The 24,386-nt window shown below is 39.7% G+C and overlaps 1 protein-coding gene across 2 annotated transcripts in view; it reads left to right on the top strand.

The window, feature by feature from the left end:
• The window catches only part of ZNF30 (zinc finger protein 30), a 28,641-nt gene extending 5,315 nt beyond the window's left edge, over positions 1-23,326 (top strand). Inside the window, exons 2-6 of one of the 2 annotated variants that reach the window (XM_066348362.1) lie at positions 3,059-3,371; positions 3,975-4,066; positions 5,669-5,795; positions 6,809-6,904; positions 20,806-23,326. In XM_066348362.1, the coding sequence (XP_066204459.1) occupies positions 4,058-4,066; positions 5,669-5,795; positions 6,809-6,904; positions 20,806-22,433 (1,860 nt within the window). In that variant the 5' untranslated portion in view covers positions 3,059-3,371; positions 3,975-4,057 and the 3' untranslated portion in view covers positions 22,434-23,326. The remainder of the gene's footprint in view (positions 1-3,058; positions 3,372-3,974; positions 4,067-5,668; positions 5,796-6,808; positions 6,905-20,805) is intronic. The other variant, XM_066348361.1, reaches the window with a different exon arrangement.
• Positions 23,327-24,386: the final 1,060 nt, after the last annotated feature.

Below are 24,386 nucleotides of genomic sequence, written 5' to 3'. Positions count from 1 at the left end.
TATGCTGATTTCTCCCCCCCCCCAAGAAATAGTAATCCAAAGAATTTATGAAAAACTTAAAATTACCCATATCTCTACCTTGCAGACTGTGAAATAATAAGAAATATATATGGTCACTGCTCCCAGTTCCTACTAATATTTGGTCTTTGACCTCAGTTCCTAACACAGAACTTCTAAAGTCCTTGTTATTTTCTGAATAATAGGAGTTTAGGAAACAGCTCTTAAATGTCTTGGACTTTCATGGGTAACAGGAACATCATTTGTGCTAAAAAGCTCCTGGCGCTGAGGATGGCTCCATGGCCTCTGCCTCAGGTGCTAGAATGGCCCTGGTTACAACAGAGCAATGCCCCAGATGGGCAGAGCATCGCCCCCTGGTGGGCATGCCGGGTGGATCCCGGTCGGGCGCATGTGGGAGACTGTCTGACTGCCTCCTGGTTTCCTTCAGGAAAAAAAAAAAAAGCTCTTTGGTGAGCTCCTTGATGAGGCCTGGTCACTAGAAAGACCAAGTCATGATTAGGAGGTTAAACTTTTTAGCTCAGACCCCCATTCTTCATAGAAGGAGGAGGAGCTAGAAATGAGTTAATAATCATGCCTATGTAGTGAAGTTGCCATAAAAATCCTTAAAGAATAGGGTTTGGACTGCTTCTGGGTTGGTGAACACATTCATGTGCCAGGAGGGTGTCATAAACTCAGCTCCTCAGAGACAAAAGTTCCTGTGCTTGGCCTACATATCTCTTCATGTGGCTGTTGATCTGTTTCCTTTATCATTTCCTTTAGTATATAATAAACTGATAGACTTAGGTGTTTCCCTGAGTTCTGTGAGCTGTTCTAGCAAATTATCTAACTTGTGGAGGGGGTTGAGAGAATCCTGATTTATAGCTTGTTGGTCAGAAGTACAGGTGACAGCCTGGGACTTGTGATTGGCATCTGAAGTGGAAACAGTCTTGTGAGACTGAGTCTTTAACCTGTGGAAGCTGATGGTAATGCCAGGTAAATAGTGTCAGAGCTGAATTGAATTGTAGGACACCTAGCAGGTGTTGGGGAATCGGTCAGTGTTTGAGGGGGGGGGGGGGAATTCCTGCGTTGGGTGTTAGGCATATTGTGAATGTGAGAGTAGAGGAAAACTGCATTTTTTTCTAGACACAGTCATAATAGTTATTAATATCTTGGTATGCACTTCCCCTTTTTTTGTTAGAATATAATAGAGTTCTGTTATTTTCAGAATAGAATCACACTAATTGATTTTTTAAAGTAACAAAGACTTTTCAACTCTTAGATTAAGAAGGAAACTATAGAATTCATTATCCTATGCTTACAGCAGGAAAAAAAGGGAAGCACCAGTGATCCTCTTGTTTGAAAAACCTTATAAGTATTTACACCTTGTTGGATTATAGCAATGTCATATAAAAATTATCAGTGCAGGGGCCCTGGCCAGTTGGCTCAGCAGTAGAGCGTCAGCCCAGTGTGTGGAAGTCCCGGGTTCGATTTCCAGTCAGGGCACACAGGAGAAGCGCCCATCTGCTTCTCCACCCCTCCCCCTCTACTTTCTCTCTGTCTCTTTCTTCCCTTCCTGCAGCCAAAGCTCCATTGGAGCAAAGTTGGCCCGGGCGCTGAGGATGGCTCCATGGCCTCTGCCTCAGGCGTTAGAATGCCTCTGGCCTCAACAGAACAATGCCCCAGATGGGTAGAGCATCGCTCCCTGGTGGGCATGTTGGGTGATCCCAGTTGGGCACATGCTGGAGTCTGTCTGATTGCCTCCAAGCTTCTAACTTTGGAAAAAATACAAAAAAAAAGTTTTTTTCAGTGCAGGAAAAATGACTTCCAAGGATCTGTTGTACTCATTACACTTCCAGTGACAAATTTATATATAAAAAAAGAAATACAAATGATAATAGTTATAAACATTTACATCAGCCTGTGATAATAGCTATAAATGAAATGATAACAGTTATAAATATTTACACTGTGCCAGGCAGTATAAATATTTATAACTGGCTTGAGTGTGGGATCATAGATATGACCCATGATTTCTGGCTTGAGCCCAAAGGTTGCTGGCTTGAAGCCCAAGGTCACTGACTTGAGCACGTAGTGACTCGCTCTGCTGTAGCCCCCTGGTCAGGGCATATATGAGAAAGCAATGAACAACTAAGGAGCTGTAACAAAGGACTGATGCTTCTCATCTCGCTCCCTTCCTGTCTGTCTGTCCCTTTCTTTTTCTCTCTCTGTCTCTGTCACACACACAAAAACAATTTACATCAGTCTTCTTATTGTACAAAATGAGCTTAACCTTTGTTAATTATTTAAATTTTGCATCTTATTGCAATGTTGTCTCTAACTTTTACAGATAAATTAAAGGGGAGATGTCAGAGAATCTTTTCTGCTATTTTTAAAAAAAATTTTTTTTAATTTATTCATTTTAGAGAGGAGAGGAGAGAGAGAGGGAGAGAGGAGAGACAGAGAGAGAGAAGGGGGGGAGGAGCTGGAAGCATCAACTCCCATATGTGCCTTCACCAGGCAAGCCCAGGGTTTCGAACCGGCAACCTCAGTATTTCCAGGTCGACGCTTTATCCACTGCGCCACCACAGGTCAGGCTTTTCTGCTATTTTTTAGAAGAGTTGCATTCTTTTTTTTTTTTAAGTATTTCAATTTTTTAAAAATTATTTTTATTTAATTATTCATTTTAGAGGAGAGAGAGAGAGAGAGAGAGAGAGAGAGAGAGAAAGGGGGGAGGAGCAGGAAGCATCAACTCCCATATGTACCTTGACTGGGCAAGCCCAGGGTTTTGAACCGGCGACCTCAGCATTCCAGGTTGACGCTTTATCCACTGCGCCACCACAGGTCAGGCAAGAGTTGCATTCTTAATGCCAGGCTCTAAATGTTTTAGTTAGAATTATAAGAAAGCATGCCAGAGATAAATTAAAAATGGAAACAAATTGTTTCTTTTATAAAACTGAAATAAGGGGCATGTAAGAACGTTCTTCAACAATAAAAGGTAACTAATGATAAGCAATTTCTCTTTTCTATTAAGTGTTTTAAATGGATTTTTTTATTCTTCAAGATAACTATAGGCCCTGGCCAGTAGGCTCAGTGGAAGAGTGTCAGCCTCATGTGTGGATGTTCCAGATTCGATTCCTGGTCAGGGCACACAGAAGAAGCGACCATCTGCTTCTCCTCCGCTCCCCCTCCCTCTCCCCTTCTCTCTCTCTCTCTCTCTCTTTTTCTCTCTCTCTTCTCCTCCCACAGCCATGGCTCGATTAGTTCAAGAGAATTGGCCCCAGGTGCTGAGGATGGCTCCATGGAACCTCCACCTGAGGTGTTAAAAATAGCTCAGTTGCAATCATGGCCCAGATGGGCAAGAGCATCAGGCCTAGGTGAGGGCTCCTGGATGGATCCCAGTGGGGGCGCATGTGGGAGTCTCTCTATCTCCCCTCCTCTCATTTGGAAAAAGAAGAAGAAGAAAAAAGTAACTGTATGTAGTAGGTGAGAAATGATGAGTAGGTTTCGAACGATGAGAAACCTGAGCCACTGAGATGTTAGTAAATGCCTGATCAGTATTTTCTGTATTTTCCTATCTCCATGTCTTGACCTTATACTGAGGATGCAAAAGAAGTTCTGGTTAAGGTGGTATGGGCCTCTTTTCAGTAAGAATGTAGGGATGAAGGGAGGAGAATCTGTTTAAAAGCAGAACTGTGCACCCATATTTTAGATCCAGGTTGGCTCCCCAAAATGAAGACCTCTCCAAAAAACCTCCTACTGAAGTGTCTTGATTTGGGCTCCATTGAAGAAGAGCTGTTGTTCTTCATCCACCTGTTTGCAGTTTGGTTCACTGGCGTTTGGATTGATTCAGAATCCCTTTGTTGCACAGAATTTTATGTGAAGGTGGTTGTACCATAGTTTAGAGGCTGAAATGGGGGCACAAGAATGTTTATTGGCTGAAGCTATTGGGAACACCAAAGCTGTCTTTTTTCTCTCAGCTCTGGATTCGTTAGAGTTTGAACTTCTCTGGCAGAGAAACTTCAAGGAAGACTGATCAGTTCTTACATGACTGACTACGAGCATGACCCATGTAAGTTATTGTTTTTTCTTCAACTATTTTTAGATTACATTAATTAACCTAAAGTGTTTTCCTGAGAGCACTATCTAATTACCTGCTTCTTGATTCCTCCTGTTTGAAATAGTGCGAAATAACTGCTTCCTGGCCTGACCTGTGGTGGTGCAGTTGATAAAGCATCGACCTGGAACACGGAGGTCGCCAGTTCAAAACCTGGGCTTACCCGGTCAATGTACATATGGGAGTTGATGCTTCCTGCTCCTCCCCCCTTGTGTCTCACTTCTCTCTCTCTCTCCCTCTCTCAAATGAATAAATAAAATCTTAAAAAAAATTATAATAATAACTGCTTCTTCCTTATGAGGTCCCCTTTTCTAATTGGTGTCTGTAAGTTTATGAGCAAATTACTAAATAAGTCCTATGTAATAAGTCTTTGCTAAAGGGCTATGACAGAGTAGTGAAGATGTGAAGTCCCATGAGAGAATTATTTGAGATTCTTAGGTTAGTCTATGGTTTTGTGAGTTTGAGACACTGGCCTCATTTGACTATATATCAGAAAAATTAAAAATTTCCACAAACCTGATATTGTGTTGATTGATCTCAGTCTTAAAATGATGAGATCACATGTTCTATCAGGCTTTTAGGGACACATTAGGGACATAGTCATGACATGGAAATATTGGTATCATAGTTCTTTCCAGGCAATGACTGAAAGAGGGGTGCTAGGTCAGTTTTGTTGTGGAATGGGACCTGCCAGGCTTGGGTGTCATACATTTAATTCTGAATTATCTTCATCATACCTACAAACTAAAGAACAACAAAAGTGTTGAGGAGTGAGGAATACTGTATGACAATATAAGCAGTAAATTAACATAGATTGCCAGAATTGGGGAAACCTGAGATGTTTGGTCCAATCTCTTGTAAATATATAATAATTACTAAATCTGATATAGATTCATGAGTGTACATTTTTACCATTATGAAAAATTTATTTATGAATACAAGAGAAAATACTTATGGCATAATGATCTTAAAGCTTGAGGAATTAACCAGTATGGTAATCTATTTTCTTTTAAAGGTGTTTTCTTAATTATTTTTATTTATTTGTTATTCATTTTAGAGAAGAAAGATGGGGGCGGGGGGGGGGGGGAGAAAAGGAAGGGAGGAGCAGGAAGCATCAACTCCCATATGTGCCTTGACCGGGCAAGCCCAGGGTTTTGAACTGTTTTCTAAAATAAAGTTTTTATGCTTGAGAAAAAACCATAACATTTTCTCTTAAAAGGAGAATGATGTAGTATCTGAGAATTTATTAGTTGGGTGATTAGCAAGCATTGTCTTTATGATTTTATATAACAGAGAAATTTGGATTATTTTATTTATTTCCCAACAAATCTGGAGTAATGTGTCCCAAGGCCTACAGAAAATTCTGTCCATAGTAACAGGATTCTTCCAAAACTTAGAGATATTCTGCTTCATTTATTTCCTATATCATAAGCCTCCAGCCTACTTGATTGCTTTATTATTGTTCTTTTGCTACTTTGAGACTCTTTATTTCCTCTCCTTTTGTCTTGAAAATGATTTCCTTTTTTCCCTGAGAAATATGTGGATTTGCATTTTCAGGGATCAGTGACATTCAGGGATGTGGCCATAGTCTTCTCTCAGCAGGAGTGGGAGAGTTTGGATTCTGCTCAGAGGGACTTGTACAGAGATGTGATGCTGGAGAACTATAGTAACTTGGTCTCACTGGGTAAGTTTACCTCTCAAATAAATTAGAACCTGCTCCCTGAAATACCTTCTTGATTGAACAGGTTAGGGCTATCTTAAGAAGTAAATGTAATTTCTTCTCCCTGATCTCAAAGAAATGATTTGAGCTTTGGTAGGTTGGAAATGATGAAATAGCAGGATTAGAGTTCTGGGGTGTTTATTACATTTTATTACATAAACATTGACAAAAGCCAGATTTCCTAATGTGTTTATGCCAAAAATTGCTATAAATGCTCTGTTAATATCTGACCCACCTGTAGGCAAAACATGTAGACAAAGGTTCTGATTTGTTATTTCTGAAGAGCCTGTGAATTTTATTTATGTAGTGGTGGATTGGAAAAACTAATCATTTACAACTGAAGTTACTTCATTTTATTTATTGTAAAATAATTAACCTGAATTTGTAGTTAAAATTTGTAACTTATGAACTTTGCATTTAGATATAGATGTCTTGGGAAACTTTGTTTTTTCTCTTAGAAAAAGAATAATTATGTTCATGTTGTGCTTACTGTGTACCAATCACAGTATTCTTTATGTATATTTGTATTTCATTTGTAGTAACTGGTTTTTATTCTTACAACTACCTTAAAAGATAGGTATTATTTTTATAGCCACTTTAGATAAGAATGCTAAAATACAGCAAGTTTGAGTTACGTAAAGTCTCACAGTTGGTAGATGACAGAAATGCATTTGAACTCAGACACTCTGGTTCCACAGACTATGTTCTGAATTACAATGTCAGACTTTCTGTCAAAACACAGAAGAAAGAAAGGGAGGGAAGGAAGGAAGAAGGGAGGAAAGATTGATTGATTTTATTTAAATTAAGAACTTTTCCCCACCTATCTGGATTCTTGAATTCCCTTACCCTTCTCTGAAGTACCTGTCAGTATAATTTTTACCTTTAGTTTATTGCAAGTTTAACCTAAACTCAAAATGTTTTTGAATACATAGTTTATTTCTTTTCTATATTGTATGGCATTCTTATCTTGTAAACAGGATTTTTCCTTTATAAACCACATTTGATTACCTTATTGGAACAATGGAAAGAGCCCTGGATGATGGTGAGGAAAGATCAAAGAAGACAGTACACAGGTGAGTAAGAACACATCAGGTGGAGAAGCCATCATTGCTGGAAATAGCCCATGTGGTGAGAGTGCAGTCTCTTAGATGTTTGGAAGTCTCTGTTTAAAGGCCCAGGGCCAGTGTAGAAAGGCCTGCCTGATACTTGAGGGAATGAGGAATATCTTACTAGATTTTCCAAAGGAACTTTATCTTTACCAATTTAACATTTCATCATCTTACTTCCCTGTCATTTTATTAGGCTTACTTATTTTCTTTCCCTAAGCAGTATTTCAGCTACTTTTACATTTAGATTTACTTATATATTCTGACATGGCAGTATTAAACAAAGACAAGAACAAGAAGTAAGAGCTTAGGCTATATGATTATGTAGAATATTCCATGCAGAATAAACAGCAAATGTAAATTCCTTGGAGTAGGAATGAGTTTGATGTGATTCAGGAGCAATAAACAGAGTAGGACTGAATTAATAAGGTGAGAATAACAAGAAAAAAGGTAGACTGTTAGTAGAGGTCAGGTCATATGTATATTTTTTGTTCATTATCAGGAATTAGTATTATTTTTTCTTTTTCTTTTTTTTTTTTGTATTTTTCTGAAGCTAGAAACCAGGAGAGACAGTCAGACAGACTCCCGCATGCGCCCGACCGGGATCCACCCGGCATGCCCACCAGGGGGCGACGCTCTGCCCCACCGGGGTGTCGCTCTGTTGCAACCAGAGCCACTCTAGCGCCTGGGGCAGAGGCCAAGGAGCCATCCCCAGCGCCCGGGCCATCTTTGCTCCAATGGAGCCTTGGCTGCGGGAGGGGAAGAGAGAGACAGAGAGGAAGGAGAGGGGGAGGGGTGGAGAAGCAATGGGCGCTTCTCCTGTGTGCCCTGGCCAGGAATCGAACCCGGGACTTTTACACGCCAGGCCGACGCTCTACCACTGAGCCAACCGGCCAAGGCCTTAGTATTATTTTTTGAAAGTGACTAGAAGCTATGCTCTAATTTATATTTTTCTGATTTCTAATTTTTAAAAATTTCTATTAAGTATGAGATAAAAACCAAAAAACCACATTAGAATATACAACTTAATAAGTCATAATAAGGCAGATATCCTTATAACTATAACCCTAAGCAGAAGATAAAAATTTTTAAGAAATAAGTTTAGAAATAAGTTACTGAAAAGTTACAAAATTATACAGGTAATTTTCATACACTCTTTACTTAAATTCTCCAATTGAGGAAATAAAACTTTTCCAACCACTGCATAAGCCCTTCACCTAATGCCTCTACCTAGTCCCAGCCGTTTTCTCCCTCCGTGATCAATTACGGACATCCACTTCAGCCTTATCAGGCACTACCAGTTTCATCAGCTCTTCTCAAATTAGCCTGGTAACCTTTCCAGTGAATATGCATTGGTTATTTTGGGGTTCTTAGATCAGTCAGACACCCCACCTTGTCCCCTCTGTTTTTTTCCTGCACAGATGCCTGAACTGAATGGGAGCAAGAATAATACAGTAGTTTCAAATATGTATCATTACATATTTTGGTAGACTTCCATATATGTATTCAGAATTTGACTTGAATTGACTTTTTATTTATTGATTTTAGAGTGAGAGAAACATTGTTATTCCTTTTATTTATGCATTCATTGGTTGGTTCTTGTATGTGCCATGACCGGGAATCAAACCCGCAGCCTCGGTGGATCAGGATGACTCTGACTAGCTAAGCTACCCAACTACCTAAAGAAAAATCTTTTAATACTTATTTCATAGCTCTTTTTTTTTTTTTTCTTACAGAGACAGAGAGTGAGTCAGAGAGAGGGATAGACAGGGACAGACAGACAGGAATGGAGAGAGATGAGAAGCATCAATCATTAGTTTTTCATTGCGTGTTGCAACACCTTAGTTGTTCATTGATTGCTCTCTCATATGTGCCTTGACCGCAGCCTTCAGCAGACCAAGTAGCCCCTTGTTGGAGCCAGCGACCTTGGGTTCAAGCTGGTGGGCTTTTGCTCAAACCAGATGAGCCCGTGCTCAAGCTGGCGACCTCGGGGTCTCGAACCTGGGTCTTCTGCATCCCAGTCCGACGCTCTTTCCACTGCGCCACCACCTGGTCAGGCTCATAGCTCTTTTTTATATTCTGTGCATCCATCTTACCTTTTATATTAGTTTTTGACATAAGTTACCACAAACTTTGTGGCTTAAAACAACAGAAATTACCACCTTACACTTTTGGAAGCCAGGAGTTCAAAATCAAGAGGTCAAGGGCATGCTTTTCCTGAAAGTTCTAAGGGGAGCATTCTTCTTTGCCCTTTCTATTTTATGGTTGTTGCTGGCAGTCTTGACATTCTTTGGCTTATAGGTGTATTATTCCAATCTTTGCCTCCATTGCCCTATGGTGTTCTCATTTGTTCCTGTGTTGTTGTTTTTTAAAATATATTTATTAATGTTCCTTTATTATTATTATAACTACCTATATGAACCTATGTGTTTATTTTTCAATTACAGTTGACATTCACTATACTTTATATTAGTTTGAAGTGTACAGCATAGTGGTTGGACATATATAACATTTAAGAAGTGACCGCCCCCCCATTAGTCTAGTACCTACCTGGCACCATACATAGTTGTTATAATATTACTGACTATATTTCTGATACTTACTTTACGTCCCAGTGAGTATTTTCTAACTACCAATTGTACTTTCACCTAACTCCACTTTCTGTCAATTTGGAAACCATTAGTTTGTTCTATGAGCCTGTTTCTATTTTATTTGTTCATGTATATTGTTATTTAGATTCTTGTTTCATTCGGTAGGTTGTTGTTGCTTTTTTTTTGCTATGCAAATACTCTTTAGTTTGATGTAGTTCCATTTGTTTATTTTTTCTTTTGTTTCCCTTGATTGAGGAGATATATTTTAAAAAAATTACAGGTATTGATCGACTTACGACCGGTGCAACTTATGACCATTCGACTTTACGACCACAATCTCTAGCCACGACTGCTCCGCATCTGGCAGCGCAAGCGTTGCCCAGCTGGGTGAACGACAGTGCTGGCCAATAAAATGTTTCATACATGTTTATATATTTTGATATGTTTTGCAATTGGGAAAATGTTTCCTATGGTATATTTTACACCTATATTTTGTATTTTTGTATGCACCTGTATTTTGTAATTTTATATGTTTTGCAAATATTAAACCAGTTGTACTGGTAATGCAGTGTTTTACTTAAACCTGACGAATGTAAAACTAAGAAACAAAATGGTGTAGAGATGATACAAAGGGCATAAAATGAACAAAGAAAATTATGATATATAACAATGAAAGAAAATTATGAAAAAATATGACTTAAAGATTTTTATAACATCATTTCACAGTACTGTACATTTAGCCTACTCAACTTATGACCAAATTGTGTTACGACTGGTCTGTTGGAACCAATTGTGGTCGTAAGTCGAGCACTAGCTGTACTGAGAATAATATCAAAGGGTTTTCTGCCTATGCTTTCATCTATAAGTAGGAATTTTATGGTCTTGGGCCCTACATTTAAATCTTTAATCCATTTTGAGTTTATTCTTGCATATGATATAAGAAGATGGTTGTTTTATTTGTTTTTGCATGTATCTGTTCAGTTTTCCCTTAGCACCATTTATTGAAGAAACTGTCTTTACCCTGTTGTATATTTTTGCTATTTTTGTAATTGACCATATAGGTATGGGTTTATTTCTAGGTTGTCTATTCTGTTCCATTGATCTATATGTCTGGTTTTATGCCCTTTTTTCTGGCGAGAGAGAGAAGGAGAGAGAGTCAGGGACAGACAGCAGGAAGGGAGAGGGATAAGAAACATCAGTGCATAGTTGCGACGCTTCAGTGTTCATTGATTGCTTTCTCATACATGCCTTGACCAGGGAGGTCCAGCTGGACCAGTGACCCCTTGCTCAAGCCAGTGACCTTTGGGCTCAAGCCAGCAACCATGGGGTCATGTCTGTTACTCAAGCCAGTTACTCAAGCTGGTGAGCCTGCACTCAAGCCAGTGGTCTTGGGGTTTCAAACCTGGGTCCTCAGCATCTGTGGTCAACACTCTGTCCACTGTGCCACCACCTGGTCAGTCTGTTTTTATGCTATTTTTATTTTTATAGCCTTATAGTTTGATATCAGATAGCATGATACCTCCAACTTTGTCCTCCTTTGTCAAGATTGGTTTGCCTGTTCAGGATCTTTTGTGGTTCCATAGAAATTTTAGGATGGTTTTTATTCTAGTACTGTGAAAAATGCCATTGGTCTTTTGAGAGAGACTGCATTGAATATATAAACCTTTGGGTAGTATGTATATTTTAATGATGTTCATTTTCATATGCATGAGCACAGTATATGCTTCTATTTATTTCTCTTTTTCAGTTTCTTTCTTCAGTGTCTTATTATTTTCTGAGTACAGGTCTTTTTATCTCCTTGCTTAAATTTATTCCTACTTTTTTATGCAATTGTAAAGAGGATTGTTTTATAATTTCTTTCTGATGGTTCGTTATTATTGTATAAAATGCAACTGACTTTTAATATTAATCTTGTATCCTGCTACTTTACTAACTTCATTGATCAATTTTGTAGGTTTTGGGTTTTTTTGGTGGAATCTTCAGTGTTCTTTATATATCACATCATGTCATGGGCTAATAGTGACAGTTTTATTTCTTCCTTTCTAATTTGCATGCCTTTTTTTTCTTTTATCTGATTGCTATGGCTGATTTTTTTTTGTTTGTTTTTATTCTTTTTCCTGTTTTAATTGAGTGTTTTCTGTTACTTTGTCTTCTAAATTGCTGATATGACCCTCTGCTTTATCTAATCTGCCTATTTTTTCTAGTGTTTTCTTTTTGGGTTTTTTTTGTATTTTTCTGAAGTTGGAAGTGGGAAGGCAGTCAGACTCCCACATGCACCCGACCAGGATCCACCAGGCATGGCCACCAGAGGGCGATGCTCTGTTGCGACCAGAGGCATTCTAGCACCTGAGGCAGAGGCCATGGAGCCATCCTCAGCACCCGGGCCAACTTTGCTCCAGTGGAGCCTTGGCTGCGGGAGGGGAAGAGAGAGACAGAGAGGAAGGAGAGGGGGAATGGTGGAGAAGCAGATGGGCGCTTCTTCTGTGTGCCCTGGCCGGGAATCGAACCCGGGACACCTGCACACCAGGCCGACGCTCTACCACTGAGCCAATCAGCCAGGGCTTCTAGTGTATTCTTATTTCAGTTATTATAGTCTTCATTTCTGAGTGGTTCTTTTTAATGGTTTTCATGTCCTTTTTTATGTTTACCATCTCTTTGTTGAAGTTCTAATTGAATTGACTTATTCTTCCCCTAAGTTCATTTAGCATCCCTCTAACCAGTGTTTAATCTCTGCAACTACTAGATTGCTTGCCTCTATTTCATTTAGTTCCCTTCCTGGATTTTTTCCTGTTCTTTTATTTGGGACATACTTCTTTTTCTCATTTTGGCTGCCTCTCTGTGTGGTAGATCTACATTTCCCAGTCTTGTCAGGGTGGCTTTACATAGTATGTGCTTTCCGTGGCCCAGTGGCACAGTCTTTCTGGTCACCTGAAGCAGGTGCTTCACTAGTGTCCCTTGTGTGGGTTATGTGTGTTCTACTGTTGTAGTTGAGACTTGATTGTTGTTTGATGGTCAGTAGGTGGGATCGCCTCTCAGGCTGGCTTACTGTGAGGCTCAGCTCCCAATATGGCATGCAAACTGCTGTGCAGGTGCTGACCTCACAAAGCAGAATTCACTCAGCAGTGTTTGGTGCTTGAAGCCATCACCCTTTAGATATGGTGCTTGTGAAAGTTATTTGATCCTGTTCTGATATTTGAATCTATCCCCTGGGTGTGTTGGTGGTCTGGTGCAGGGCAATGTCAGACGCTGTCTGTGCCTAGCTCTTGGCAACCTGTTTGGAGCTTCAAGTGATCCACAGTTTGTGGCTGTTCTGCTGGGCTTGGGTGTGTGCGGGAAAGACCAAGCTGTGCACCGAGGCTGGTTTTTATCAGCACCAGGCCCAGGGGCAGGTCAGCAAAAGTCCTAAGGTACTTCTAGATATGCCTCCAGCTGCCTCCACCTGTCAGCTGCCTATTGGGTTCAGTCACTGAAAGAGCCTCTGGCAGAGTTGGGAGGGTGTGGCTAGTGGATTTCCCATGAGGGGGAAGTACTGGTCAGGCTTCAGAGCAGGTTGTGCCTGTGGCCCCCTGACAAAGAGCCACATGATTCAGTCTGACCTAGATTTTTCCCTGGCCTCAGAGGACAGAGCCACTAGGAATCTGGTGGATGGGGTCTCTGGATGGTAGGTCTGCTGGAAGACAGGGAGCTGGTTCTATTGGATCTCCCATGAGGGAGAAGCACCTGTCAGTTTTATCAGAAAGTGGGGGGAATGGCCTCTGGCCCAAAGCCAGACAACTGAGTCACTGACATCCCCTGAGTCTGTTCAGACCTCTACACCTTGGCCAAGGCAGCTGACTCCTCAGAGCCTAAGCTCTGCAGTGTAGGGTGAGTAGGAGTTCCTAGGGTGAGGCAATTGCTTTCCCCCAGGCTGATGCCACATGGAGTAGAGTGCTCCACCCAATAAAATGGCAGCTACAGCATTGGAGAATGACTCAGCAAAGGAATCCTGGCAGTATCCTCCCACCCCCCTCTCCCATGTCTTTCCCAAGAGCCACAAACCTCAGACTCTCCTCACGCAACCTTAGTCTGTTCCACTCCTTCTGCTGGAGCCCAGGGTGAGTGGGTGCAAATAAAATTTTGTGCATTGGCCCTTTAAGAGAACACCTCTGTCTCTAGCCATCTGTTCCTCCTGGACATAAACCCTGCTGCTTTTCACAGCTGAATGTTATGTGGGCACCTCTTCCAGGCTCTGGTGCTCTGGACTGGGGATCCCAGCTTGAGGTTTAGGCTCCATATTTCTCACGGTGAACCCTTCCACAGCTGAGATAACTCTTGGGAACCTCAGCTACTGCCTGTAGGAGCAAGGATAGCCCTTCTCATATCTCTGACCTTCCAGCCAGTCTTGATGAGGCTTCTTCTGTGAATCCTTGGTTATAAGACTCCTCTTCAGCTAGTCTTCAGGTGGATATTCAGGCTGACTGATCTTGAATATACATGCAATTCTAGTTACATCCTGGGAGAAGGTGAGTGTAGTTTTCCCCTGTTCTGCCGCCATCTGAGTCCCTCTGCAACATCTTTCTAGGCAAGTCTTCCCCTTTCTAATTTTAGTCTTTCTTTTTTTGTGTATTTGGATATAATTGACAAGTAAGGATGAAATAACTCTTTGGATGATGAAACAGAAAAATGTTTCTCAAAAAAGGGAATATTACTCTTATATTCTTAAGGGAAAAATAAGATGATTGCTATTTATAGTATATCTTAGTTTTATTAAATGATTGAATGAAACCCTACCTAATTGTAAGATAAAATGAGATTATTCTATTTTGAAAATAAATTAATTATCCTCTTTGAAACAGGATAGAAGTCATAAAATATTCTTATATATAGTTAGGACTGCTTTAATAAAATCTCAAAAAAACAAAAATTTGATCCTATAGGCCCTGATAACATGAGGAAGGTTAAGCTAGGCACCAGGAAGTGTATTTGTCTCAGTTTTGTGTAGGATACGTACAGGGAATCGTGTTGGTTTACTTCTTGGTTTCCTCCAACCCCTTTTTGGTCATTCTTCAGCCTTACCTGGAAGATAGACCATTATCTCCTTGGAACATAATTATTTAAATGTACACCAGTGGATATGCCATGGTTTTATATATATGAAAGTCATTTCAACCTCTAAAAGTATTGTATTCTTTATTTTATTTAGATTATTTGGATTACTTTATGAGAAAACAGTTGCACAAAAACATTTAGACTTTAGATTAACCGGGTCTTGGCTGGTTGGCTCAGTGGTGGAGCATCAGCCTGGTGTGTGGATATCCTGGGTTTGATTCCCAGTCAGGACACACAGGAGAAACAGTCATCTGCTTCTCCACTCGTCGTCGTTGTCGTCGTCGTCGTCCTCCTCCTCCTCCTCCTCCTCCTCCTTCTCCTTCTTCTTCTCTCTCTCTCTCTCTCTCTCTCTCTCTCTCTCTTTCTCTTACTCTTGCTCTGTCTTCCTTCCTCTCCCACAGCTATGACTAGATTGGCTTGAGCAAGTTGGCCTCAGGTGTTGAGAATGGCTCCATGGCCTCCACCTCAGGCACTAAAGGATGGCCCCAGTTGTAACGGAGCAACATCCCCAGAAGGGCAGAGCATTGTCCTCTAGTGGACTTGCCAGGTGGATCTCGGTGGGGGTGCATGCAGGAGTTTATCTCTGCCTCCCCTCCTCTCACTAAACTAAAAAAGTAAAATAAAAAATATTTTTAAAAAAAAGATCAGGTTAACCCAAAACACTAATTCAAAAGAACGTATGCATCCCCATGTTCATTGTAGCATTATTTACAATATTTAAGATCTGGAAGAAATCCAAGTAAGTACCCATCAGTGGATGAGTGAATAAAAAAGCTATGGTAATTTACACAATGGAACACTTAGCCATAAAAAGCATGAGTTTTACCTTTTCCAACAGCATGAATGGACCTAAAGTGTATCATGCTAAGTGAAATTCAGAGAAAGGCAAATACCCTATGATTTATTTATATGTGGAATCTAAAGAAGAAATAAAATAGAAACACTCATAGATACAGAGAACAGACTAATGGTTGCTAGAGGGGCGGGAGTTGAGGGGGTGGGTGAAAAAGGTGGAGGGATTAAGAAGTACAAATTAGTAATTACAGAATAGTCACGGATGTAAATTATAATGTAAGGAATACAGTCAATAATATTGTAATAATTATGTATTGGGCCAGTTGGGTACTTGAAATATCGGGGGGACCACTTTGTAAAGTATATGATTATCTAACCACTATGCAGTACAAAATAATATTGAATACAGAATAATATTAAATGTAAGCTACTGAAAAAGAAAATATAAAAAGTCTATAGACTGTACATTTGAATGCTGTATTATAAACAAATCCGAAGAAGAGGATTATGAATAGGATATCTAGTCTGCTTCTAGGCCAGGATCAAAGAGCAGTACCAAATTTAACCAAAAGAACAGATCTTATCTCTAATCCAAAGGGTTCACAGAACCAGATGGAAGAATATAATGGAAGAATTATCCTAATTACCTAATTTCATGATTTCTTATTTGTCTTCTGGATCATTTTGGTTATCTTAAAGATCTCAAAAAGGTCTCTGAAGTGTGAGTACAACATTCTCATAAGAGAGCAATGTTTCTCCCATAGTATGACCAGTATTCTTTCTAAACAGAATCTATTTTGAACCATTGCCTATCTAATTTCATGGATAAGAGTTCTGTGCCTTTCTAACATTATCCAGGTCTAGTGTTATGTGGACTAGAATGCTATATATTGCTCCCATTTTGAGGTCCTCTGGTATAGCATTACATGAAAATGTTACTGATGAGTTTGGGTTCTTGTCTCCTGCTATAAAACAATTTTTAGACCAGGGATAAAAAAGCAAAGGCATATTTATTGAGGCTTTGCAGATGGCGAGAACACTGAGATTGGGTTCCAGGTTCTGTGCACTGAATGTGGGGCTTATGGAGTTTTATGGTTTAAGAACACGGAAGTTTCTGGGGTTAACCAATGAGGGAATAGGTTAACAGGCTTCTCCGTTTTTGGAACACAGACATCTGGGTATGTGAACACTGATGTCTGGATATGTGGGATTGTGCAGCCCTTTTTATAGGATACTTGAGGGGACTTTCCCAACCAGGTATTGAGTTTGTCTCTGTGACTTGACGCTTAGCTTTAGATCTGAAAAACAAACTTGACTCACTGGAGCCATTCGAAGCAACATTTTATTCTATCTGTTTTCAAAAAACTTGGGGGCAAAAGAAAGCAGCCCAAAAATCTCCTTTCCCTGGCCGGTTGGCTCAGTGGTAGAGCGTCGGCCTGGCGTGCAGAAGTCCCGGGTTCGATTCCCGGCCAGGGCACACAGGAGAAGCGCCCATCTGCTTCTCCACCCCTCCCCCTCTCCTTCCTCTCTGTCTCTCTCTTCCCCTCCCGCAGCCGAGGCTCCACTGGAGCAAAGATGGCCCTGGGCGCTGGGGATGGCTCCTCGGCCTTTGCCCCAGGCGCTAGAGTGGCTCTGGTCGCAACAGAGCGACGCCCCGGAGGGGCAGAGCATCGCCCCCTGGTGGGCGTGCCCGGTGGATCCCAGTCGGGCGCATGCGGGAGTCTGTCTGCTGTCTCTCCCCGTTTCCAGCTTCAGAAAAATACAGGAAAAAAAAAACAATCTCCTTTGATGGTGGTTGAAATTTTTTGACATCAATCAAGGCCCAGTTTTTAATCTCTTTGAATTAAATTATCTAAAGATCTCAACTCCTGAGAAGGGATCTTTATCCCTGAGAATGGGCCAAACTAGTCCTAAGAAATAACAGAGACCATCTTAAAAGCAGGTTTTCTGTTTAATGAGATAACATATCCAGTTTTCCAATTGACTTGTATGTGCAAATCCAATACTTATTTTTAGCAACCATCTCAGTGATCTCGTTTTGTCAAAATGCCCTTGTGGGCTTATCACAAAGCTTGGCAATATTTTAAAAAGGTAAACAATTTTGTCTGATGTGTGATATCTGGTTATGCTCATCTTTAAGTGTGACCTCTTGATCCAAGCCCACATTATTCAGTTAATTTTTCTTTTTCTGACTAAATAATAATCTGTGTGGTTTTAATCAAGGAGTATTCATTTTTTTTAGCAATCTGTTATAAAATGGTTTTAACAATAGTTAATCCTCACCAGAATCAAAAATAGCATTATAGCCCTGGCTGTTTATCTCAGTGGGTTAGAGCGTCATCAGGAAATGGTAAGATTGCAGGTTTGATCCCCAGTCAGGGCACATATGGGAAGCAATCAATGAATACACAACTAAGTGGAACAACAAGTGAATGATTTCCTGTCTCTGTCTCTCTCTTTCCTCTCTCTCTCTAAAATCAATCCATGAAAAAATTTAAAAATTAGAGCAGTGGGGTGGGGTCGGGGGTGCGCTGAGGGGACTGGGTGAAAGAAGGTGAAGGGATTAGCCATAACATGTTCATAACACGTAAATACAGGCAACAGGATTGCAATAGCCAGAGGGAAAGGGGGTGGAGGTAGGGGGAGGAAGGCAAAGGGAGGGAGTGGGGGGGGGTAGGGACAGAAAGAGATTGTCTTTAGGAGTGGGGTAGGAGTGTACAAAATGTGGTATATAGATGGTGTTATATTGAGTTATACACTTGAAACCTGTATGGTTTGGTGAACCATGTCATCCCAATAAAATAAAAAGTTGAAGATAGCATTATGTATAGGAAGATACTTTGTTACTATTGATTTTCTAAAACTAGTTGTACTTTTTGATTATCTTGAAACAGTTCCAGTGAAAAGGGGAAGAGGAATTATTTGATTTTTTTTTCTTTTTATTAGTACTTAAATATTTTCTAAGTAGGAGAGTAGTCAACCTGAAGAAGATTAAAAATTATTTTTCTATTTCCTCACAAGAATTATGGATTCATCCTTTATTATCATTGATTCAGAATGTATAATGAAAAAGAACCATTTGTGTGCTCCTTTTGTCATTGTGCTTGCCACACAGAGCCCATATTCAGTCTCCTCTGTTTCTTGGACAAACCCTTGAATTTTTGAAATAGTCCTTACTTTTTGGCAGAGGTCTGCAACTTATCTTGTACCTTTCCTGCCTCATTCCAAAAAAAAAAATGTTTATTTCTTCAAGGATTCCATATTTTATATTAATGTATTATCAATGAATTACTTTTATAACATTGTCTTTTAATAATATCCTAATTTATTTCTTTTGTGTAGGGATTTGGCTTTTGTTTTGTTTTGTTGTAATCAATTCTTAGTATATGCTAAAAGAGAGTTATAATTCAGTGCTGAATGAAACAGGAGTTGAATCTGCTCTTGAGGAGTATATTTGTTGTTTATTGCTATACAACAAATTACCACAAACTTAGTAGCTTAAAACTACCTCTTTTGTTATTGTGTAGTCTGTAGGTCAAGTTTAGCACAGGATGGCTATGATTGAAATTTTTAGGGCATGGGATTCTGTTCCAGGCAAACTGGTCATTGGCAGAATTTATTTCCTTCTCACATTTTCCAGGTAGCTCCCTGCATCTTCAAGACAGCAGTCAGCCAGTCCTTTCCTCATGCTTTGAGTGTCTCTGATTTCCTTTCTGTCCTGAGCCAGGAGAAAGCTCTGTTTTTTGTTTTTGTTTTTTAGTTTTATTTATTTATTTGTTTGTTTTTAATTAATTTTAATGGGGTGACATTGATAAATCAGGGTACATATGTTCAGAGAAAACATCTCCAGGTTATTTTGACATTCAGTTATGTTGTATTCCCATCACTCAAAGTCAAATTGTCCTCCAAAACTTTCTATCTGGTTTTCTTTGTGCCCCTCCTCTACCCCTTCCCCCCGTAGCCACCACACTCTTGTCCATGTCTCTGAGTCTCATTTTTATGTCCCACCTATGTATGGAATCATATAGTTCTTAGTTTTTTCTGATTTACTTATTTCACTCCATATAATGTTATCAAAGTCCATCCATGTTGTTGTAAATGATCCGATGTCATCATTTTATGGCTGAGTAGTATTCCATAGAATATATGTACCACATCTTCTTTATCCAGTCAGCTATTGAAGGGCTTTTTGGTTGTTTCCATGTCTTGGCCACTGTGAACAATGCTGCAATGAACATGGGGCTGCATGTGTCTTTATGTATAAATGTTTTTGAGTTTTGGGGGTATATACCTAGTAGAGGGATTGCTGGGTCATATGGTAGTTCTATTTTTAATTTTTTGAGGAATCACCATACTTTCTTCCATAATGGTTGTACTACTTTACATTCCCAGCAACAGTAGATGAGGGTTCCTTTTTCTCCACAGCCTCTCCAGCATTTATTACCTGTCTTGTTGAGAAAGCTCTGTTTTTAAGGAACTATCCAGACAATTCAGGATACTCTCTATATCTTAAATCAACTAATTATTAAGCTTAATTATATACCTTTTGCCATGTGATACAACATATTTACAGGCATGACAAGAGCAAAGGTCATAAAGGCCAAAATACTGTCTACCATGGGTAGATTTGGGAGAAATAAATTAAAAATCTTATAGAGAAATAATTATGTAATTGAAAACAGGTAGAATTTATAGGAATTAAGCATTAGAACAGAAAGTAAAGGCATAAACATCCTTAGACAAAGTTAGCAGTTTACAGTGACATTTTACCTTAAACATATATATGTATAAGGATGAGAAACATCCAGTCTGCAAACAATCCTTTCCATGCCAAAGGATTTTAACCAAAAGATGAGAGAATTTGTGACACATTCCAGATGCTGAAAATGGGGAAGGGAGGCAAATAGAAAACAAAGGACATTATGACTTGATATGAGGCCTGATTCATAAGCAGGGACCATATTATTCATGGAAAGGTACATGGATTTTATTCTAAGTGTAAAGCGAAGCCACAGGAGGGGATAAAATTTTAACTGAACTGGAAACATTTGTTAAATACATCAATGCCCAGGAACTTCCCCCATATATTGTGATTCAGAGGGTTTGGGATGATTCTTGAACAACATCTGTTAACAAGTTCTTTTAAGGTTCTGAGCTACACCTACATATCAGAAATGAAACCTAATTAATCACCATCCTTACTGTTTTACATAAATTCTCATTAATCTCTGCATTCCTCCTGAACCTTTTTAAGAATCTAACAGTATTTTAGTATTACCTAAGTTATTTATTTCTAATGGATATTAATTTCAGTTGGTCTCTTTCCTTTCATAGAAATCTATTTTTATCAAAGAGGAAAACAAATCATTTTGTTCTTTTGTTTTTTTTTTTCAGATTTTCAATTGAAGGATGAGACAATTAGCTATAAAGAAATGTCCACTTATGAGAAATGTACATCTTTTGCCCAACATCAGAGTTGTCTTAATAGAAGGAAACCATGTGAATGTAAGGAATGTGGGAAGACTTTTTGTCAAGGTGCAAAGCCTGTTCAACATGAAAGAATACATTCTATTGGAAGGACCTACAAATGTAAAGAATGTGGGAAGAACTTTAGTAATGGACATCAACTTACTGTACATCAGAGGTTGCACATTGGTGAGAAACCCTATAAATGTAAGGAATGTGGGAAGGCCTTTAGTGCCTTTTCATATCTCTTTCAGTATCAGAAAATTCATGCTGTTGAAAAACCCTATGAATGTAAGGAAAGGGATAAGGCTTTTACTAGAGATTCAGCCTTAGTTAAACATGGAAGAATTAATACCAGTACCAGTGAGAAACTATATGAATATAAAGAGTGTGGACAGTTCTTTAGCAGTAGCCACCAGCATACTGTACATCAGAGTATTCATACTGGTAAGAAACCTTATAATTGTGGGGAGTGTGGAAAAGCTTTTCATAGTAGCTTATACTTTGTTCAACACCAAAGAATTCAGAACAATGAGAAACCCTATAAATGTAAGGAATGTGGGAAAGCTTTTGTAGTGTATGGAAAACTTATTCAGCATCAGAGTCTTCATACTGGTGAAAACCCTTTTGTATGTAAAGAATGTGGGAAGGCCTTTAGTGCTAGCTCACCCCTTGTTAAACATCAGAGAATTCATACTGGCGAGAAACCCTTTGAATGTAAGAAATGTGGAAAGGCCTTTAGACTTGGTTCATTTCTTAATACACATCAGAGAATTCATGCTGGGATAAAGCCCTATGAATGCAAGGAATGTGGTAAATCCTTTAGTCGTGCCTCACACCTTGTACAACATGGGAGAATTCATACAGGTGAGAAGCCCTATGCATGTAAGGAATGTGGCAAGGCTTTTATTAGTTGCCATCACCTTACTGTACATCAAAGGGTTCATACTGGTGAGAAACCCTATGAATGTAAGGAGTGCGGAAAGACCTTTAGAGTGCGTGTGCATCTTACACAACATCAGAGAATTCATACTGGTGAGAAACCCTATGAATGTAAGGAGTGTGGAAAGGCCTTTAGAGTGCGTGTACATCTTACACAACATCAGAGAATTCATACTGGTGAGAAACCCTATGTATGTAAGGAATGTGGAAAAACTTTCAGTCGTTCCTCATGCCTTATACAACATGGGAGAATTCATACTGGCGAGAAACCATATGAGTGTAAGGAATGTGGGAAGGCCTTTAGTTCTGGCTCTTGTCTCATTCAACATCAAAGAATTCATACTGGTGAGAAACCTTATGAATGTAAGGAATGTAGGAAGGCCTTTAGTTCTGGCTCTTACCTCATTCAACATCAAAGAATTCATACTGGTGAAAAACCTTTTGAATGTAAGGAGTGTGGGAAGACCTTTAGAGTTAATTCATTCCTTACTGAACATCAGAGGAGGATACACACTGGTGAGAAACCCTTTAAATGTAAAAAATGTGGGAAAGCCTTTAGATATAGTTCAGCCCTTAATGCACACCAGAGAAATCATATTAGTGTAAAATTCTAAGAATTTAAGGAATATTAGAAGTTATTTTTTTTGTGACTCAAACATTGTTCAGTATCAGAGAATTCATGCTGGTAAGAAACTTTTGAATATAAAATATATTGATAAGCCTTTAGAAAATATTTTCTTTTTATATTAGAGAACCCAAGATATAACATAGAAAGCCTTCGTCATTCTTGTGTTTACATAGCACAATATTCATACTGGTGGCCAATTCAGAAAAGATGGGAAACATTCATGCTTACAGCATTGATACCATGGAATTTACATGTATTCTTTTTTTTTTTTTTTGTATTCTTCCAAAATGAGAAGCCGGGGGGAGGCAGACAAACAGATTCCCACATGTGCCCAAATGGGATCCACCTGGCATGCCATCAGGGGACGATGCTCTGCTGCAACCAGAGCCATTCTAGCACTTGAGGCAGAAGCCATGGAGCTATCCTCAGTACCCGGGCCAACTTTGCTCCCATGGAGCCTTTGCTGCGAGAGGGGAAGAGAGAGACAGAGAGGAAGGGGAGGGGGAGGGGTGGAGAAGCAGATGGGTGCATCTCCTGTGTGCCCTGGCCAGGAATCAAACCTGGGACTTCCACGTGCTGGGCCGACAATCTACCACTGAACCAACCTCGCTTTTCTAGAGGTTAGGTATTTTTCCTTCTGGCTTCTTTCAGAAGTTTTTATCTATTGTTTTTGTAGCTTGAAAATAATATGCCTAGATGTAGGTTTTCTGGAATTTATCCTGCTTGGTGCTTTCTGATCTTTCTGGATTTGTGGTTTGGTGTCTGACATTTAGGAAAATTCTGTTATTATATTTTAAAATACTTATTCTGTTCCTTTCCCTCTTCTATTATTCCCATTATGTGTATATTACATAATTGGAGACAAAACAAAGAGATATTTTGTAGACAAAAACAGAAGGCAAGCCCTGGCCGGTTGGCTCAGCGGTAGAGCGTCGGCCTAGCGTGCGGAGGACCCGGGTTCGATTCCCGGCCAGGGCACACAGGAGAAGCGCCCATTTGCTTCTCCACCCCTCCGCTGCGCTTTCCTCTCTGTCTCTCTCTTCCCCTCCCGCAGCCAAGGCTCCATTGGAGCAAAGATGGCCCGGGCGCTGGGGATGGCTCCTTGGCCTCTGCCTCAGGCGCTAGAGTGGCTCTGGTCGCAACATGGCGATGCCCAGGATGGGCAGAGCATCGCCCCCTGGTGGGCAGAGCGTCGCCCCTGGTGGGCGTGCCGGGTGGATCCCGGTCAGGCGCATGCGGGAGTCTGTCTGACTGTCTCTCCCTGTTTCCAGCTTCAGAAAAATGAAAAAAAAACAAACAAACAAAACAAAAAAAAAAACAGAAGGCATTTTTGTCCTGCAGTCCTTGGATTTTGGGGAGTTTATTTTTTTCCATCTTAGTCTTTATTCTCTCTGCTTTTTGAGTATTCTGTTGATATATGCTCTAGCTCAGAGGACTCTTTTCTCAGCCATGTTCAATCTACTAACAAGTCCATCAGTCATTATTTATTTCTGTTACAGTGTTTTTATCTATACCATTTCTATTTGGTTCTTTCTTAGAATTTCTGTCTCTCTGCTTACATTGACCATTTTTTTGTGTGCTACTTCATCTATTAGAGATCTTAGTGTATTGATCATAATTGTTTTAGATTCCTGATCTGATCATTTCTACATCCCTGGTGATATTTGTGTCAGGTTTTAATTCATGTTCTATCTTTTCAAACTGTGATTTTTACCTTTTTAGTATGTCTTGTGATTTTGATAGTCGGACATATATTGCATAAAAGTAATGGTTGTAAATGGCTCTTTAGCAATGTCGTGGTGAGATGTTGTGGGGGGAGTAGCATTCTATAGTTCTGTTATTAGGTCTCAGTCTTTTAGAGAGATTAAACTTCCCAATCAAAAGCAGATTTACAGAATGGGTTTATAAATAAAATGTACTGTTTTCTATCCACAGGGAA

This window comes from Saccopteryx leptura, chromosome 9, assembly GCF_036850995.1.
Source record: "Saccopteryx leptura isolate mSacLep1 chromosome 9, mSacLep1_pri_phased_curated, whole genome shotgun sequence".
NCBI classification, from domain to species: domain Eukaryota; kingdom Metazoa; phylum Chordata; class Mammalia; order Chiroptera; family Emballonuridae; genus Saccopteryx; species Saccopteryx leptura.
The sequence above is the reverse complement of the archived record's forward strand: the minus strand, read 5'-3'. Positions and strand labels throughout refer to the sequence as shown.